The sequence below is a fragment of the Triturus cristatus genome, chromosome 4_1, assembly GCF_964204655.1.
Source record: "Triturus cristatus chromosome 4_1, aTriCri1.1, whole genome shotgun sequence".
Lineage (NCBI taxonomy): Eukaryota > Metazoa > Chordata > Amphibia > Caudata > Salamandridae > Triturus > Triturus cristatus.
Genome location: NC_140585.1, coordinates 643,848,053 through 643,868,535, shown reverse-complemented (window position 1 = coordinate 643,868,535; position 20,483 = coordinate 643,848,053). Strand labels below are relative to the sequence as shown.

General features: G+C 46.7%; 1 protein-coding gene across 6 annotated transcripts in view; it reads right to left on the bottom strand.

Moving 5' to 3' along the window:
• LOC146855326 (uncharacterized) overlaps nucleotides 1-20,483 on the bottom strand; it is a 915,814-nt gene that overhangs the window by 624,170 nt on the left and 271,161 nt on the right. For all 6 annotated transcript variants that reach the window (XR_014981308.1, XM_085653035.1, XM_085653037.1 and 3 more), the window contains one exon: nucleotides 6,855-6,962. Coding sequence is in view for 5 of the 6 variants with exons in the window: in XM_085653035.1 (XP_085509161.1) it covers nucleotides 6,855-6,962 (108 nt within the window). In the remaining variant the exon portion in view is untranslated. The remainder of the gene's footprint in view (nucleotides 1-6,854; nucleotides 6,963-20,483) is intronic.

Sequence of the window (20,483 nt, the reverse complement as noted above, 5' to 3'; positions counted from 1 at the left end):
CGGTTCTTGAAAAGCAAAACACTGACTTGCAAACGAAACAGGAAGATTTGGAAAATTGGAGCCGCCGTAACAATATCCGCATCCGTAGGGTGCCTAGGGGCGCAGAGGGCAGCGACATTCTGGCTTTCACCGCAGATCTTCTTCAGGCGATTCGTGGAGATGACAATGATTTCCCTGTCAGGGCTCATGGGAGGAGGTCGCATGGAACACTGACGACCGGCGCACGAGCGCAAACGAGTAGACAGACTACAATCCCCAGGAACCTCCGCGGGCGGCTGACGGCCGTGACGTCATGACGCCAAGACACGGAAGCAGACATAGAGCTTCCGGGACCCATGCACGGTGCCGATTACTCCATGCCGAGAGCTGCGCCGAGATCGACAAGGAGGCTGGTAAGGGTGCTGTAGCACCGCGCTTCCTATTCCTTGTACCTCTGCTCAGCCCAGGTATTGTGGCCATTCCCTCGTTGTTATCACGTTGCTTCGTTGGCGGATTCCCTCTGTGGGTTCCATGCGAAGCGACTTTCCGTCCTCTCAGTGGGGCAAACGTAATCCCAAACCCACGAGTATACTCCCCATTCATTGTGGGGGACTCCCTAAAGATTCCGGTTATTCCGACTCCCCTTGGAGCCGCGTTGGCGAACCGGCAATTCCCAGGTTCATGCGGGGAGAAAAAGGCCGCGATGTGAGTGGTGATAAACGCTCCCTTTTCACGAGCTGCTGCTCTGTACTTTGTTAACACCGACTGTTGATTCTCTAAGCAGTCGGGAACTTTGGCTCTTGTGCTATTGTACTATTTGTGCCCATTACGAAATGGGCGTGTTCCAGTTGCCTGCAGCCAGGGAGGTTACCCATTCTGGCAAGGAATACCTCCGATAAGTAGGGAAAGTCCTATTCCCTGAACACTGGTTGTTTCTAGACATTTTTTCCATGATGCAATGCGGAAGTGTGCTCCTATGATTGGTGTGTGATGCCAACGATTGGGGGTATTCTGCAGGCACAGAAGTTTACTGTTTTCTTTTGTATCATTCGCAGCAGGGGTTTGGTGAGTGAGCTGGAGGACCGCTCTTCCGCTCCCCTGTATTACTGTGAGACACTGAGTATATGGTATGTTCTTAGCTCAACCCCGATAGCGGGGGGTGCGCATTGAGGCCCTAGTGTGGGGGAACGCTTATGTAACGCTTCATGTCTTTGCTCTAGATCTCAGAAAATGCTTCCCTACGTCTTGTAGGTTCCAGCCAGAGCAGCGCGTTATTTTCCTTTACAGGTAGGGCTCGGACATTAGGATCGGGAAAGGGTAGGGATAGAGCAGCACGACAGCGAGGGTAGGGGTGTACTGATCTCCTTCTTTCTTTCTCGTTACAGGTCTCCCTCCCTGCTGTCCCCATCCTTTCCTTCCCCCACTGGACTACCTCATTGAGTCTGTGAATATTGTTTCAGACCTTGAGGGTGTCGAGAGGTGGACCCCATAGAGCAACGCACGATCCTGAGGATTCCAGGCCGCGACATTCCCGCCAGTTCTGGATAGGGCACACCGAGTGGCCTCTGCCTTGGGTCGCATGGATGTGGTACCGGACATTTTGACACAAGTGTATTTCTTTATGGAGAAGGAGGCGGTACTCAGAGCATCTTCGAGTTGCGGCAACATACTGTTCAAATCTATCAGGATCTCTTCCCCATCACATTGTAAAAGTGGTGTGGTTTCAAGCCTGTTAACAACAAGCTCAGAGACCTAGGAATACCCGGTCAAGGGGGCCACTCCTTTGCTCATTTGGGGCAAAGCTGCTCATTGCGTTCACTGACTGAGGCGAAACTTCTATTGGGACTCCTTGTTGACTCCCAGGATCAAGATGCCTCGCCTCCGGGGGAGATCTTTTACCCATCTGGACTATGGTGATACCTCTATGCCCGTACAAGCAACAGGCAGAGACGTTCTCACAAGAAACCAAGTGAGACATTATCCATCACCTTTGTAACCTTGGAAAGGGTGCCTCCCCTGCCCACCCCACTACAGGCTCCCTCTGATTACGGATGCCTTGCTGCCATGCCCCGGTCTGTTCATGAAGATGTTGTTGCTTTCATGCCTCCTCTTATTGATGATGGTGCTGGGCCTCGGGCCTAGGAGAGACTCCTCCGCTACACTACCTACTGTTGACTCTGATCTCCATCCAATGGCCGTCCCCGGTTGACTTCTTCCCCAGAACAATGACAGTTCTGCTGGGTCTGGAGTGCTCCGGTGCCGGTCTCCGCAAGAAGTGGATGTCAATGCTGGGCCTTGTTGGTCCATTATTTGTTTTTTTTCTTTCTAATGTTTTTCTTGCAGGTCAACCTGTTCCTCTACCGGGGCCCACCGGGTATTAAAGTTGTCACTTTATGATTCGGGGGAGGTGGGAGGGGTGGATCCTGGTGTTTGCCCTACAGCTCTGCGCCTTTAACTTCTCTTGTGGGTTCTTAGGGTTATTTGCCCGATTTGACCTCCCTCTTTGCTGCTTCTTTGTCGGGACAGGTTGGGTGGTGGGTTCCCTTCTTTCCGATGCGATGTATTATTTAATGGTGTCGCTCTTCCCCATATGGGGTAACTATGCACATCCACCTTCTACTGGTCTGTGCTGGGAGACACCAAATTGCTATCTCTGAATGTGAGGAGCCTCAACTCTCCAAACAAATGCAAGCAAATGTGGCAATACATACTGCAGCATGACTTAAATGTTGTCCTCCTACAGGAGACTCATTTGCTCGGGGTAGACCGCCACTGCATGGCACATCCAAAATATCCTAGGTGCCACTGGGTGTACCCGGACACTAAGATGCCGGGGTGGGTATCCTTTGTAAAGCGGGCTTTTACACATCTGTAACTAAGGTGATTCAGGATGGGGAGGGTCGATACCTGGACCTATGTTTTCTCCGGGGATGACAGAGGCTCACATTACTCAACTTGTTCACAAGACACGTATCTTAGACACAACTTGAGAAATTAGAAGTTGTAAAAGGTGACATCATTGTCTGCGGGGACTTTAATCTGGTCTGGGATCCCACTCTAGATCACAACACAGGGAATGTCATCTCTCCTAAAGCAGGACATCGGGGACCTGGGCTTAATTGACACATGGTGCTATAAACACTCTGAAATGTGGGATTACTCCTTTTACTCACAAGTCCACGCTTTATACTCCCACATAGACTATGTCTTGATTACTCACTCCCTCCTTCGTCACCTAGACACAGTGGAGCTTTCTTACATTTCTATCTCTGACCATGCACACCTAGTCTTGTCATGGGAGTGTGCCACCTTGACCCCTAGCAGCCCGCTGTGCTGGCACCTGCCCCACACATCCTTTGTTACCCAGTAGATGTGGCCAAGAAATGCAAAGGCATAATAGACTATTTTTCTCTAAATGCATTACCTGAGACCCCTCTCCATAATTTGTGGGATGGATTCAAGGCCACAATTTGGGGCACAATCACCTCCATTGCCATAGTGTGGGGACGGGAAGCTAGACTGGTAGAAGCCGGCTTAACGGCGGACATTAAAAAGTTTGAGCACTTGGACAATGCTACTCCCTCACGTTGCACCAAGGGCCAACAATCCATAGGCCAGAGAGTTGGGCAATTGCGGGACGGGACAAGTTTGAGGCTGTTCATGACTATTATCAAATGGAGTACTCCCGGGATGACCAACCTGCCCTGATCGAGACACATTTAAAAACTTGTGAGTGGGAACCTTTGCACCCCAGCCACACTGAACTTCTTGATGAACCAATTACTCTGGAGGAACTGTGCACTGCTGTCTGGGCACTACCCCTGGTTTATGTGCCAGGGCCCGATGGCCTTCCAATCTCATTTTATAGGCTTTTTTTGCCTCATCTACAAGACCATCTGTTACAGCTATTTAATTAGTTTCTGCAAGACACAGGTCTTATGCCCACAATGGCTACTGCCGAAATCTCTCTCATACCCAAAGCAGGCAAGGACCCCACCTTGCGCTCTTCTTACAGCCCCATAGCCCTTTCTCAAGACAGATGCCAAGCTTTTTACCAAAATACTAGCCTCCGGACTTGAACCCTATCTCCAGGGCCTTATCAACCCAGACCAGGTGGGTTTCATCTGCCATTAACAGGGAGCGGACAACGTCCGCCGCATAGCACACTTGGTAGAAAAGTTGCACTGCTATGATATTCCTGCATGCCTTCTCTCACTGGAAGCGGAGAAGGCCTTTGACAGGGTTAACTGCTGTTTCCTCCGGGCAGTGCTGGATAAATTAGGGTTGGGCCTGGGTTTGATCTCCAAGATAATGGTCTCCTATGTGGTGCCTATGGCCAACATCAGTGTCAATGAACAAATCACAAGACTTGTAATCATCCTTTGAGGAACATGTCAGGGGGGCCCCTTTTGGCCCTTACTATTTGCTCTTGCGGTTAACCTCTTGCCATTACGATACGCAACACAGACTCAGTGAAGGACATTCCTTTCGGTGGCCAGCTACACAAGATTAGCCTGTTTGCGGATGCCCTCCTCTTTACACTCTCTCAACCGGATGTCTCGATTCAAGGCGTAGTGGCCTTTTACAGGCATATGAAGCAGTGTTTGGCTTCAAGATCAATTTTTGCCAATCAAGCATGCTTATTTTAACTATCCCTAAGCAGGACCTCCTGACTCTGCAACGCCTTGCACCATTTCAGTGGTCGCAAGATGCCATTAAATATCGGGGCTTACTATTACTTCTACGCTTTCCTCCTGGTCCCGAGCTAATTGGCCTCATCTTTGCCGCTCCATCTTGGTAGATTTTCAGAGGTGGAAACACCTCCACATCTCCTGGCTAGGGCGTGTGAACGTTATAAAAATGAATGTGGTCCTGCAGGTCCTCTACCTCTTCCAGACCCTGCCTACACCCATCCCACACGATGACATCCTGTGGTTACGAGACATTCGAGCCTTCATATGGAAGGGAAAGCGGCCCTGGGTGGCTAACGCGCTGGTAATGCTTCCACGGGACAGGAGTGGCTTAGCATGTTGCAATCTTCTCGAGTACTACTGGGCGGCCCATCTGCATTACACCTTCAAGTGGGGGGGGTCCAGGAGAGTGAGAAGCATTGGCTCCATTTGGACTGAGCAGTGGTATGTCGACCATTCTGGGACCTGACTTGGCTGCTTAAACATGTCAGACCGCGGAGCGCATACATTGCCACCCCCACCAAGATGGTCCTTGATATTTGGGACAGGGTGGTGCTTAAGAGGGGACTCACCAAATTTCCTTCCCCAAGTACATCTATCGCTTGTAACCCAGACGTTACCCCGGCGCTCTCGCCCCTTTCCTTCTACGGGCTGAGCGCCGATGACTGTTCGACCCTCCCTGATCTCTTTACGGGGATACCATTAAGTATTTCGACTAGTGTAAGGTGGACTACCGCCTCCCAGGTACAACGCAGCTTGAATATTCCCAACTGAGGCACTGGGAGTTGTACCCCTCAGTCTACCCTATGGTCATCCATCCCTCACTCCCTTTGAGAATCTCGGACAGGCCTAAGCTGGCTCAAGAGGCCTCATAAACAACACCTACCTTGAGCACCAACACTCCAAACCGACGCACACCAACACTTACTAATCCGCATAGAACACTACCACCCAGGAAGACATTACGCCAAAACAATGGGAGACAATGTGGGGGGGACATAACTAAAATTAACCGTAGTCTCTCTCTCTCCAAGAAACAGCTTATAAAGTAATGTTTCAATTGTATTATACACTGGCCAGCCTCTGCACTATCTATCCAGGTACCTCCCCTCTATGCTAAAGATGTCAAGAGGCGGTGGGAGATTTTTTCCATATTTGGTGGTCTAGCAGAGTAATAACAACATACTGGAAGGAGATACTGGGCCACTTTAGAGGCGTAGACCGCTTCCTTCCTCTTATCTCGTGGTTGCACTGGGTATTCAACCCCCAGGCTAAGCCACAATAACCCATGCAGATTGAAAGTTCATTAGTTATTTTCTACTAGCAATACGTCAACTCATACCACTCGCGTGGAAACGGGAAAACCCTCCCTCGATGGCTCAATGGTTTACCCGCATGTTGCACATCCTAGCGATGCAACAGCTGTCCCATAATTTAACCAAGACAGAGACAAAATTCCAATGGGTTTGGGGACCATTGGTCCAATATTGTACCTATTTAGAGTTTATTTGTTTCAACCCCCTGAAGCTTAGAATGCTCTAGCACTTCGGATGATACAGCTTTTAGTCTCTTGCCTGAATGTAACAGACACTATTAGATGAATGAGAACACAGCCCCTTTTCCACAGTGCAATAGCGCCACCCATGCGCATGCCCTCCCCCCCCTCCCTTGGCTGGCCCTGACCTGTAATTGTGATGTTTGTTTTTGGTTTTTAGGTTTTTGTTAAAACTGCTCTCTCAGCTATGGGCAATGTCATATTGTGTATTCAGGCATTATACCATGACTGCATTTGATGTTGCTTCCTTGCTACTTAGTCTCAGACATATATGCAGCTACTCTGCTAACCCAACAGGATTGTGCGTGATACCGGAGTACAGTTTTTCGCATTGTTGTGTGCATGTTATACTATTTTGCTATACGATAACTAGGGTTTGAGTCAGGGATTAGCGTTATAAAAAACAACATTTAAATCCCTTTTAGGAGTTTGTGAAGGAACTGTAGGTAAGACACTTTCAAAGCCTTCTAGGAACCATAGTTTGAAAAGGGAGAACAATATTAAGGAATGAATACAACAGGCTCAGACACCTATTTCAAATTTAAGTACGAAAGAGTAAGAGGAAACACTTATTTTAAAAAAAAAAGCAAATCCTTTGTTATTGACTCATGTTCTTCACGGACACTTACCTCTTATAGTCTGTGAATGTACTGACACAAAGCCTATTTGTTGTATCCCATATTTTAACAGTTCTGTCATCACTGCAAGATGAAACAAGTCTTCCATCAGGTGAGAATCTAAAAAGAAATTACAAAAGTGCAGGTAGATTTTTTAGAATATGTTTTTCGTAAATTCCTACAAGCTGTTATGAACAGACCTGAAACATCAACAAGGTAGTAAAATAAAGTATTAGTTGAGCACATCCTGTATCATTGCTCCTTCCTTTAATAGCAAATGACTGAATTATGTCTTCATACAGAAATTTAGATCTCTCTATCTCACTCTCTCTAAAAAACCAAAGGTTACACACACAAAACCACAGAAATTCAGCAGTTATACTAATCTCAAGTAACTATAATTTGTGCCCTAAGTTACTTGCGATGACTATAACTATAACTTCTGAATTTGTATGGGTTTGTGTACCTAGGAGCCAAGAGCCCAGATATAAAAATATTTTTGAACCTTTATTTCTCAAAAAACTACTAAACTGACTTACATCAAATAACAACACAAATTAAAAATGCAATCAATCTTGCATTTGTTTGAGTTAGTGCTATTGGCATTGTAAATGGCAATGTCTTTTACATATGTGTTACGGAGTACATGTTTGTGGTGTGTTGGATTGAATTAGTTAGTTGTGCAATTGTGTAACGTGGATTTTGTGTGGTGTGGAGTGGATTTGTGTAGTGCAATTACGTGGCATGGTGTGCTGTGAAATTATGTGTATAATATTTATGTGGTATCAAGTGTACTGGAATTATGCGGAGTGCGATTGTGTATTATAGAGTGTAATTATGTGGAATGTTATTTTGTGTTGTGGAGTGGTATGTAGTGGAGTTTCATTATTTGGTGTGCTGTTGAATTTTGTGGCACGATGTGGAATTGTGTGGTGTGGATTGAATGTATGTGGTGTGTTGTGTAACTGTGTTGAGTTGTAATATGTGGTTTGGGATTGAATTATGTGGTGTGGATTAGAAATGTGTAGAGTTGAATTGAGTGGGTGGAACTGTATAGATAGCTTTGCATTTTTAGTGACAAAAATGAACAAATAAGAAGGAGCTAAGCTCCAGATTTATGTGTGAACAAACCTTTTCAGACCTACACAGGCACTCAAACCCATTTACAGACCCACACAGGCAGTCACACACCCACTCACAGACCTACACAGGCATTCACACACCCATGCACACACCTATGCAGGCATTCACGTACCCACTCATAGGCCCATGCAGGCACTCACAAACCCACATAGGAACTCACTGACCCACTCATAGAACCATGCAGGCACTCACATCTCCACTCAGATACCCAAGCAAGTACTCAGACACCCACTCATAGACCTATGCAGCCACTCATAGACCCACTGACAGACCCATGCAGGCACTCGAACACCCACTCACAGACCCACATAGCCACTCACACTAAGCCCCACATAGTCACTCACAAGCACATTCACAGACCCATACAGGCACTCACACACCCACTCACTCATGCAGGCACTGACAGACCCATTCACAGACCTACTAAGGTACTCACAGACCCATACAGGTACTCAGAGACCCACTCACACACCCACATAGCCCCTCACACACCCACTCTCACAACCACTCACAGACCCACAGATACTCACACACCCACATCCTCTCATACACAGACAAAACCACTCACACACCAATACAGCCAATCACACACCCACATAACCACTCACACACCGACTCACAGACCAATGCAACCACTTGCATACCCACTAACCACTCACACACCTACAAACTGACCCATACACCCACTTACAGACCCCTACAACCACTCACACACCCACATACTTACCAATAGTCCCTCACACATCCATTCACAGACTCATACAGCCACAAACTGACCTACACATGCAGTCTCACACCCACTCACAGCCCCGCTCACACACCCACATGGCCACTAACAGACCCACACAGGCAGTCTGACACCCACTCACAGCCCCACTCACACACCCACATGACCACTAACAGACCCACACAGGCAGTCTCACACCCACTCAGAGACCCGCACAGACACTCAAACACACTCACAGACCCACACAGGCACTCACACAACCAGTCACTCTCACATCCACCTACAGACCCATACAGCCACTCATACACCCATATAACCTCTCACACACCTACTCACAGATGCATACAGCCCCTCACACATCCACCTAGACCCATACAGTCACTCACAAACCCACTCACTGACCCATACAACCACTAACACCCACACAACCACTCAAAAACCCAGTCACAGACCCACACAGGCAGTCTCACACCCACTCACAGACCCATGTAGCCACTCACAGACCCACTCACAGGCTCACAGACACTCTCACACTCACTTACAGACCCACATAGATACTCACAAACGCACTCACAGACCCACACAGGCACTCACATACCCACTCACCCATGCAGGCACTGACAGACCCATTCACAGACCTACAGAGGCACTCACAGACCCATACAGACACTCAGGGACACACCCGCACACCCACATAGGCACTCATACATCTACTCATACACCCATACAGAAACTCTCACATCCACTCACAGACCCACAGATACACACACCCACTCACACACCCATACAGTCACTCACACTTACACATCCTCTCAAACACCCACAAAATCACTCACATATCCACTCACACACATACAGCTACTCACCCACCCAATCACACCTACACAGCTACTCACACACTCACTCACAGACCCATCCAGTCAGTCACTGGCCAACAACACTACTTGCACACCCTCAACCCTACTCACACACCCTTAACCATATTCACACACCCATACAGCCACTCACCCACCCAGTCACTGACCCATACAGCTACTCACATACCCACTCATAGATCCATACGGCCACTCACACACCCAATCACCAACCTATACAGCCACGTACACACTCACTTTCAAAGGTTACAGGCTACAGTAAGAAAATACAATTAAACACAGAAATTCATAAACAAAAAACACAAAGGTTACAGGGACAGTATAGTTAGGAAATAACATTAAAAAAAAATAGAAATTCACTGAAAAAAGCAAAGGTTACAGGGGCGTTATAATTAGGCTCAGATTTGACATGCAGAAAACCATAGACATTCAACAGTTATAGTTACTTGAGCTAACTATAACTTACGCCCCGTAATGCACTGCTTATGAACTCACATATTACATCACTCAAGACATGGTCAATTACATTACTGATGGCATCTCAAATAACATCACTGATTACATCATCCAGTGAGTGCAAGTGTTTTGTACAAGTTTATTTGATTATATATTTACTAAGCTACTACAAAAGTTAAATTAGTATACTTTCTAAAATCTGTTATCTGAAAGCATGTGTGAGTGCCTCTATCAATGTGTAAGTGGGTATCTGAGTGACTGTGCGAGTGGGTGTGACAGTGGCTGTATGATCTGTCAGTTTGAATGGCTTTAAAGGTTTCTTAGTGGGCGAGTGAGTGACTCGATGAGTGTGTGAATGGGAGTGCAAGTGGTTTTGTGGGTGTGTGAGTTGTATGGTCATGTGAATAGGTTTGTGTGTAGTTCTATGAGTGTGCTAGTGGGTGTGTGAATGGTTGTATGGATGGGTGTGTCTTTGTGTTTGTGAGAGTGGATGTCGCTCACCATGTCATGAGTGATTTATATGTGAGGTCATAAGTATTGCATTGCGGGGACGTAAGTTATAGTTCGCTCCGGTAACTATAACTTTGCTGAATCTCTATGGTTTTGTAAATTCTATTCCCCAACTATAACATCCCTGTAACCTTTGTTTTTTTCCGTATACATATATATATTATCTACTGGCAGTCGCCAGTAGATAGTTATAGTTAGGACCGAGTTCCCATAGGAAATCTGAAAATTCTATTTTGAATAACTTTGGCGCCGGTTGACTTATCTTCGTGAAATTTTCAAAACTAATGGGGCGCTCCGCTCAGCTCCTACCCTGAAAGTCTCGGGGTGATTCGTCAAGTGGGAGCTGAGAAAAAAGGGGGGTCCCAAAACGCGTTTTCCCCATGCATTTTCCCATAGGACCTTTAGTCGAATGTACAGCCCGAACGGCTGGACAGAATTACTTGAAATTTGGCCAAGATGTAGTCCTCAGGTCAGGCATGTGCCTTTTGCATATATGGTGTCAATCTGTTCAGTAGTTCCTGAGAAAATTGCAGTTAAACGTACATAAATATCTATATGCGCGCACGTGCTCGAACTGGGCGCGCACCAAATGTCCGCGAGCGTAATTCTGATTGGTGGTTAGTGTCGGACGCCATTTTGTGTGTGACAGTGAAAAAGAAAGGTGGAGAATGTGAAAAGGGGGCAGGGTAGAGAGTTCCTGACCCCCTAGCCTTTATCAGGGGGTCCCTGAAGGACCCCGAAGGGTGAAAAAAACATTTTATTTTTATTCAAAAAATCGCGGGGTGCGCGCACGATGCGTGCACCCCCCAGCCGCCATTTTGAGTTTTAGAGGCAGAAGAGAGCTAAAAACACAAGTGGAGAACGTGAAAAGGGGGCCGGGTAGAGAGTCCCTGACCCCCTAGGCCTTCTCAGGGGGACCATGAAAGACCCCTAAGGTCCCAAAAAATATATATATTTTATAAATATTTCGTGGTGCGCGCACCGTGAAATACCCTTAAAAAAAAAAAAACATTTTAAACTGTTTATAAGTTTATAGAAGATATTAACTATGCTGTTCAACTTTATCCAAATTAAAAAAAAAAGAGCTGAGCCATTCCATATTACAGGATACAGTCAATCTATAACTATATACATAGGTAGTTTATTGTAAAATAAATATATAAAAAATATAATAATACATACATAAATTAGCATTTAAAAAAACCTTACAAATTCACACAAAAAAACATAGGTTTCACACACGTTATAGTTAGAAATTAGCATTTAAAAAACCTTGCAAATTCACTGAAAAAACCATAGGTTTCACACACGTTATAGTTAGGAATTAGCATTTAAAAAACCTTGCAAATTCACTGAAAAAACCATAGGTTTCACACACGTTATAGTTAGGAATTAGCATTTAAAAAACCTTGCAAATTCACTGAAAAAACCATAGGTGTCACACATGTTATAGTTAGCTGGACATTTCACTCGTCCAAAACCATTGAAATTCCCCCGTTATAGTTAGTTCATTTAACTATAACTCGCGTGACCGCAATCCACTGCTGATGACGTCACATATTACATCACTCATGACATGGTCAGTGACATCACTCATGACATCACAGATAACATCTCAAATGACATCACTGATGACATCACTGATGACATCTTTGATGACATCATCCAGTGAATATGTGTCTTTCTGAATATTTGACGTCATCAGCAGTGGATTGCGGTCGCTAGAGTTATAGTTAGCTGAACTAACTATAACGGGGGAATTTCAATGGTTTTGTAAGAGTGAAATGTCCAGCTAACTATAACATGTGTGAAACCTATGGTTTTTTCAGTGAATATATCACTCCACACCAAGTCCACTCGTATCGACGGTATAGCGTCTACAAAACAGCCAGGGAACAGTTTCTCTCAGCGTGATTTAATCCTAATCCCGCATTAAAAAACAATAAACGCCTGATGCGCTTCAAAGCACAAGCTTTTTGGTCACAACCCGTGAACACTATACCATCGATACGAGAGGACTTGGTGTGGAGTGATATTAGGGGCTTGCCACCCTGCTGAGGGCCGCCATTACAAGTGGCGAGAGAGTCGGCATTGTAGGTAGAATATAAATATATATATTAACTTAAAAAACCATAGGTTTCACACATGTTATAGTTAGGTGGATATTTCACTCGTAAAAAACCAATGAAATTCCCCCGTTATAGTTAGTTCAGATAACTATAACTCGCGCGCCCGCAATCCTGCTCATGACGTCACATATTACATCACTCATGACATGGTCAGTGGCATCACTCATGACATCACTGATGACATCATCCTTGTGATACAGTGGCGGTCGCGCGAGTTATAGTTATCTGAACTAACTATAACGGGGGAATTTCATTGGTTTTTTACGAGTGAAATATCCACCTAACTATAACATGTGTGAAACCTATGGTTTTTTAAGTGAATTTGCAAGGTTTTTTAAATGCTAATTCCTAACTATAACGTGTGTGAAACCTATGGTTTTTTCAGTGAATTTGTACGGTTTTTTTAAATGCTAATTTATTTATGTATTATTCTTTTTTTTATACATTTATTTTACAATAAACTACGTATTAAAATTTTTTTTGGGGGGGTTTTCACCGTGCGCGCACGGTGCGTGCACCCCGCGATTTAAAAAAAAAAAACGGGTTTTTTGGGTTTCTCACCGTGCGCGCACGGTGCGCGCACCCCCGCGATAAAAAAAAAAATAACATTTTTTTTTTTGCCTTCGGGGTCCTTCAGGGATCCCCTTGACAAAGGCTAGGGGGTCAGGAACTCTCTACCCTGCCCCCTTTTCACGTTCGCCACCTTCCTTTTTCACTCTCGCACTGAAGACAAACAAAGTGGCGGCCGACACTTCCTGATTTCGACCGATTCGAACGTTGACTAACATATAACCACCAATCAGAATTACGCTCGCGCACGTTAGGGTGCTCGCACGGTGCGCGCACGGTGCGCGCACCCTGCGCGCGTACAGATATATATATTGATTTAAATGGTATTTTCTCTGGAAATACTGAACAGATTTACACCAAACCTGCAAAAGGCACTTCATGGACCTTATGGCTACCTCTCTGCCAAATTTCACATATTTCTTTTCAGCCGTTCGGGCTGTAGCTGCGACTAAAGTCCCTATGGAAAAATCCATGGGGAAAACGTGTTTTGGGACCCCCCCTTTTTCTCTGCCCCCACTTGACGAATCACCCCGAGACTTTCAGGGTAGGAGCTGAACGGAGCGCCCCATTAGTTTTGAAAATTTCGCGAGGATTTGCCAATCGGCGCCAAAGTTATTCAAAATAGAATTATGAGATTTCCTATGGAAACTCGGTCCTAACTATAACTATCTACTGGCGACCGCCAGTAGATAATATATATAAATATATATATATATATATATATATATATATATATATATATATATATATATATATATATCAAATGCTACTTACCAGTATGCATCTGTTCTTGGCATGTAGAGCTGCAGATCTACATACTGTACATAGATCGCCATCCGGTGTTGGGCCCAGATGTTGCAGTTGTTTTTCTCTTGGAAAGTCTTTGGAAGTCACGAGGTATGTGACTCCTCCTTTGGATCGTATTGCGCATGGGCTCCGGCTCCATCCTCAGATTGTTTTTCGCTAGCAGGGAAAGATGGAGCGTAGTAATAACAGTGAAGATGCCCATGTGTGTTGTATCTAAATAAGATAAACTGGAACAGATAAAGGTAGCCGGGGAGGCGGGTGGGCGTATGTAGATCTGCAGCTCTACATGCCAAGAACAGATGCATACTGGTAAGTAGCATATGCCCATCCTTAGCGGCGACCAGCAGTATCTGTTGCAGTGGTTTGAAACAATGTCTTGAGTACAGCCTGATCCACACTAGCCTGTTGCTTAGTTTGCACATCTACACAATAGTGTTTACTGAAAGTGTGCGCTGTCGACCATGTAGCTGCTCTGCAGATATCATCTAAAGGAATGTTCCCTAAAAATGCCATGGAAGCCCCTGTCTTACGTGAAGAGTGGGCTTTAGGGGGAACAGATAGCGTTCGGTTTGCTTTGTGGTAGCAAATTTGAATGCATTTACCAATCCACCTAGCTAACCCCGATTTGGAGATGGGGTTGCCCTTGTGTGGTGGTGAGAAAGATATAAACAGTTGTTTGGTCTTACAAAAGGGTTGTGTTCTCTCGATGTAGTAGAGAAAAGCTCGTTTGACATCTAATGTGTGGAGAGCTCTTTCTGCAGCGGTCTGTGGTTGCGAGAAGAAAACTGGTAGTTCCACAGATTGGTTTAGGTGAAAGGGAGAAATGACTTTAGGGAGGAATTTTGGATTAGTACGGAGAACAACCTTGTTATGGTGCATTTGGAGAAAAGGTTCTTGAATGGTAAGTGCTTGTATCTCACTGACCCTTCTGAGGGAAGGGATGGCTACAAGAAAGGCAGTTTTCCATGTTAGAAATTGAAGTTCACATTTGTGTAGAGGTTCAAAGGGAGGCCCCATTAATCTGGTGAGAACGATGTTTAGGTTCCACACATGTGACGGTGGCACTCTGGGGGGAATTATTTTTTTGAGGCCTTCCATGAATGCTTTTATGGCAGGTACTCTAAAGAGTGATAGATGTTGCCTGTTTTGTAGATAAGCTGCTATGGCTGCAAGGTGCAGTCCAATAAACGTGTAGGCTAGATTGCATCTTTGTAGGTGTCGTAAATATCCTATGAGGTGTTGAATGGACACATCTAGGGGATTGAAGTTGTTGTTGTGACAATAGACCACAAAACGTTTCCACTTGGCTGCGTAGCAAGCTCTAGTGGTGGGTCGCCTAGCTACTCTAATGACGTTCATGCAGTCAGGGGGAAGATTTAGGTAACCGAATTCTAGGATTTCAGGAGCCAGATCGCAAGGTCGAGCTGAGCTGGGTCCGGGTGCCTGATCTCTCCATGGTTCTGGGTTAAGAGGCGTGAAGACAGTTGTAGCTTTTGGTGCGGTACTACAGATAGTTCCAGCAGTGTTGTGTACCACGGTTGTCTGGCCCAAGTTGGAGCTACTAGTATGAGAGTGAGGGAGTGCTGTTGTAGTTTGTGCACCACTAATGGAATGAGTGGGAGAGGCGGAAAAGCGTACGCAAATTTGCCTGACCAATTCATCCATATCGCATTGCCTTTGGACAATGGGAGAGGATACCTGGCGGCGAAGCTTTGGCTTTTGGCGTTTTCGTGGGTGGCGAAGAGGTCTATCTGAGGATGCCCCCACATTTGAAAGTACGGGTGAATAACTTGTGGATGGAGTTCCCACTTGTGGACCTGTTGTGTTTGTCTGCTGAGCAGATCGGCCATAGTGTTTTGGACTCCTGACTCCTGAGACATGTTGGGCTAGGAGAAAGATTTTTTGGGGTATGGCCCAGCTCCATATGCTCTGTGCTAGCTGAGAGAGCTGCGGAGAGTGTGTACCGCCTTGTTTCTGTATATAGTACATGGCTGTCATGTTGTCGGTGCGGAGTAAGACGGCCTTGCCTGAGACATGAGTTTGAAAGGCTTTTAATGCTAAGAATATGGCTAGTAACTCCAGATAGTTGATGTGGAGTAACTTTTGTTGAGGTGTCCACCTGCCCTGCATGGTGTGATGTAATAGGTGAGCTCCCCAGCCGGAGAGCGATGCGTCTGCTGTCAGTACTATCTGAGGAACCGGGTCCAGGAACGGTCGCCCTTTGGAAAGGTTTGTGGTGGTCCACCACTGCAGAAAGCGATGGGCCGGACCATCTACCAACACCAGATCTGTCAATTGACCCTGGGCCTGGTTCCATTGGTGCGTTAAGCACTCTTGGAGAGGACGCATCTGGAGTCTTGCGTGGGGTACTATGAATATGCAAGAGGCCATCATTCGTATTAGTTGCATGAACACTCGAGCTGGAAGAGACTGTTCTGGCTGAAATTTGCCACGGAGAGCCTGAATGCTTGCTATACTGGCCGGACTGGGGTAGGATAGCACTTTTGCGGTGTCTATGGTGGCACCGAGGTATAGCTTTACGTGGGATGGTTGCAGATGGGACTTCATGTGATTTATTGTGAAGCCCAGGTCTTGAAGTAATAGGATAGTGGATTGGATGTGTTGTACACATTGGTTGTATGAGCTGGCTTTTATGAGCCAGTCGTCTAGGTATGGGAAGACGTGAATGTGTTGCCATCGCAGGTGTGCTGCTACTACCGCTAGGCACTTGGTAAACACCCGTGGTGCTGTGGTGACTCCGAAGGGGAGCACTTTGAATTGATAGTGTTGGCCGTCCACCACAAATTTGAGAAACATCCTGTGAGCGCTGTGAACAGGAATGTGGAAGTAGGCGTCTTTGAAGTCTAAAGTGGCCAGGAAGTCGTTTTGGGAGAGCAGTGGAAATACCTGCTGGAGCGTGACCATGTGGAAATGGTCTGAGTGTATACATTGATTTAGGGGTCTGAGGTCTAGGATGGGCCTTAGAGTGTCGTCCCTTTTTGGTATGAGAAAATATAGGGAGTAAACTCCCATATTTTGTTGATTGGTAGGTACTGGTTCTATCGCACCCTTTTGTAGGTAGGAGATTACCTCCTGCTTTAGTAATGTTAAATGTTCACGTCACATGGGGCGTTGTTTGGGTGGAATGTTCGGGGGTGTAGATGTTAGTTCGAGGCAGTATCCTGACCGAATTATTTGGATTACCCATTTGTCTGAGGTGATTGTAGTCCAGACAGGAAGGAAATTTTGGAGTCTGCCCCCGACCGGAGTGGGATGGTCTGGGGGAGTAGAGGGAAGTCACTGGGTAGGGGTGGAGGCAGATCGGGAGGTGTTTGTCTTGCCTCTGCCTTTGTTATTGTTGCCCCTGTGGCCGCCTCTTTGGTAACCCCTTGTAAAGGTTGATTGGGTAGGAGTTTTATAGGAAGTGGAAGCGGTGTCAGAGGATTAGCCTCTGGATGTGCTTCGAAAGGAAGAGCGGCGAAAAGAGCGCCTGGGAGGGTGCGATTGTAAGGCTCCCTTAGATTTCACCGTATCTGTGTCTTTCTTCATTTTTTCCAGGGCCTCATCTACTTTTGGGCCGAACAGATGTTCCTGGTCAAAAGGGTGGTTCAGGATGGAAGCTTGCACCTCTGGTTTGAAACCTGAAATCCTTAGCCAGGCATGGCGACGGAGGAGGACGCTGGTGTTAATTTCCCTAGAGGCGGTCAGCTGCATCTAAGGCACAGCGGATGGGGGTATTGGTGATTGTTTTGCCCTCCTGAATTAACTCACTGGCTCTATTTTTATATTTGTCAGGGAGGTGTTCATTATGGCTTCTAGTTCGTCATAAAGTGCCCTGTCATATCTTGCCAGAAGCGCTTGTGTATTTGTGATACACCATATGTTGGCAGCCTGGGATGCAGTGCGCTTGCCCGATGCGTCCAAGAGTTTTGACTCTTTATCAGGTGGTGGTGCCTCGCCTGATGCTTGGGAGTTTGCTCTCTTTCGTGCTGTAGACACTACTAGGGAATCTAGTGGTGCTGGCCCTCTGATGTAGGAGGGATCTGTAGGGGCAGCTTTATATTTTTTGTCTATGCGAGGGTTGATGACCCTGGCTCTGACTGGATCTTGAAAGACCTCCGGCGCATGCTTGATAAGTCCTTTGAGCATGGGCAGGATGGAGGTGGCCCTGTGTGTCGTGTTGAAAGTATCAAGGAGGAAGTCCTCCACCACGGGGTCGGTATGGAGATCCACACCGTGGTAGTGTGCAGTCTTCTGGAGTAGGGGGTTGAACCCCAATGAGTCTTCTGGTGGGGATGGTCTCGAAGGGTAGAGATCATCCTGCGGGACGTTAGGAATGTCAGGAATGTTATAGTCGTCCCATGGGTCTGGGGAGCCTGTAGGAGTGGGGTCCCATGTAGGTCGGTCATGGGGCTCGTCCCCTATGTCATCATAGACATCATCATTGTCATCATCCGGAAAGGGTGTGGGGGAATGATGAGGTGGGGGGGAGGAGGAGGGGGAGGAGGAGGGGGCGAAGGTATTCTCAATGGGGAGGTAGCAAAGTATTTCCTCTTTGGAGGTGGAGCTGGGGCAGGCTTGTCCAGCTGTCTCTTTTTGATGCTGAGCATCAAATGTCCAGTATTAGGATCCTTGACCAGTGTTTTTTGCAATGGATCAGGTTCAAAAAGTTCTTCAGAGAGTGGCCTGTCCGTCGGCGCCGAAGGCATCGAGGCCGTAGGTTTTTTTGTTTTAGAGTCTGCACTAGTCCGCTGTTTTGAACTATGCAGCTTTGAAAGAGCTGTTTGGTTACTCTGCTCCGAGATGGTTTTCGGCTTCGAGATATGGGTGTCGGTGGCCTTGTGTTTTTTGCTCGGTTCTGGAGACGGTGTCGGTACCGAGGAGCTGGTGCTGGTTTTCGGTGCCGAGTGGTTCGATATGGAGCTCGGTGCCAAAGAGGAGGCCATTTTCTTTTTCTGCGTCGGGGCGGAGGAGTGTTTCTCGGCACAGACAGTGGACTGGCTCGAGCCCGAGCCGCCAGAAGGCTTAATAGGCTTCTTTACCGGCCCCGAAGGTGCGGTGTGGGAAGCAGTGTTCTTGTTCGTGCCTAGGCTCGGAGGCGAAGGCGTGACCAAAGCCTTTTTGGATGCCACAGAGGGTGTGGGGTGGGGGTGGATTTCGGTACTTACGACCCTCTGTGCCGGAGTGATGTCCTCCACATCTGAATCGTTGGCTTCGGAGGCGCTGACGAGGTCTTCGTCGGTGTGTTGTCCTTCTGGAGCGTCGACGCCTTCTGCGAAGATGTCGTCTGGGATCGCCGCCGACGAGTGTGCCATAGTTCTTCGTGCCCTTCGGTCTCGAATGGTTTTCTTGGACCGGAAGGATTTGCACACCGGACAGTCTCAAGCCTCATGTTCAGGGGAGAGGCAGAGGTTGCATACTTCGTGGAGATCGGTGTGGGGGAATTTTGACCCACATCGAGGGCACTTCTTGAAGGGAGTCCTTTCCATTAGCCAGGACCGGAGCTTGGGTAGGCCCGAAGGCCGTCGTTGACGACTGGAATCGAAGGTCTTGATCGATGAGAGCAGCGTCGAGTGTGGAGATCGCGATTGAAAACAATACTGCGAAAAGGGGGGGAAGATTGCGCGTCGATTGGAGAACTGGAAACTGTTCGGAACCGGTGCGCGAAGATCACATCCGAGCCCGATGGCAGAAAAAAACAATCTGAGGATGGAGCCGAAGCCCATGCGCAGTACGATCCAAAGGAGAAGTCACATACCTCGTGACTTCCAAACACTTTCCAAGAGAAAATCAACTGCAACATCCGGGCCCAACACCAGATGGCGATCTATGCACAGTGTGTAATCTGCAGCTCATATGCCTCGCACATATATATATATATATATATATATATATATATATATATATATATTACCTACTGGCGGTCGCCAGTAGGTAGTTATAGTTTGGACCTATTATCCATAGGAAATCCGCAACATTCTATTTGGAATAAGCTTGGTGCCGGTTGACGAATCTTCGCAAAATTTTCAAAACTCGTGGCCCGCTCCGCTCCACTTCTATCCTGAAAGTCTCGGGGTGGTTCGTCAAGCAGGGCCGAGAAAAAAGGGGGGTCCCAAAACGTGTTTTCTCCATGCAATTTTCCATAGGGACCGTTAGTCGCAGCTACACTCCGAACTGCTGAACAAAATTACACCAAATTTGGCAGAGAGGTAGACCTTCGTTCAGAGTCGCGCCTTTTGCTTAAATGGTGTAAATCCGTTTAGTAGTTGCTGAGAAAATCAAAAGTAAAATTATAGATGTATCTGGGCGGAGCCTAACCACACATCTCATCGTGAGATCTGATTGGCTGTCAGCACTTCATCCAAGAAGTGTTGGCAGCCATCTTGGGACCAATATACATGATAACACCTCATTAAAAAGCATT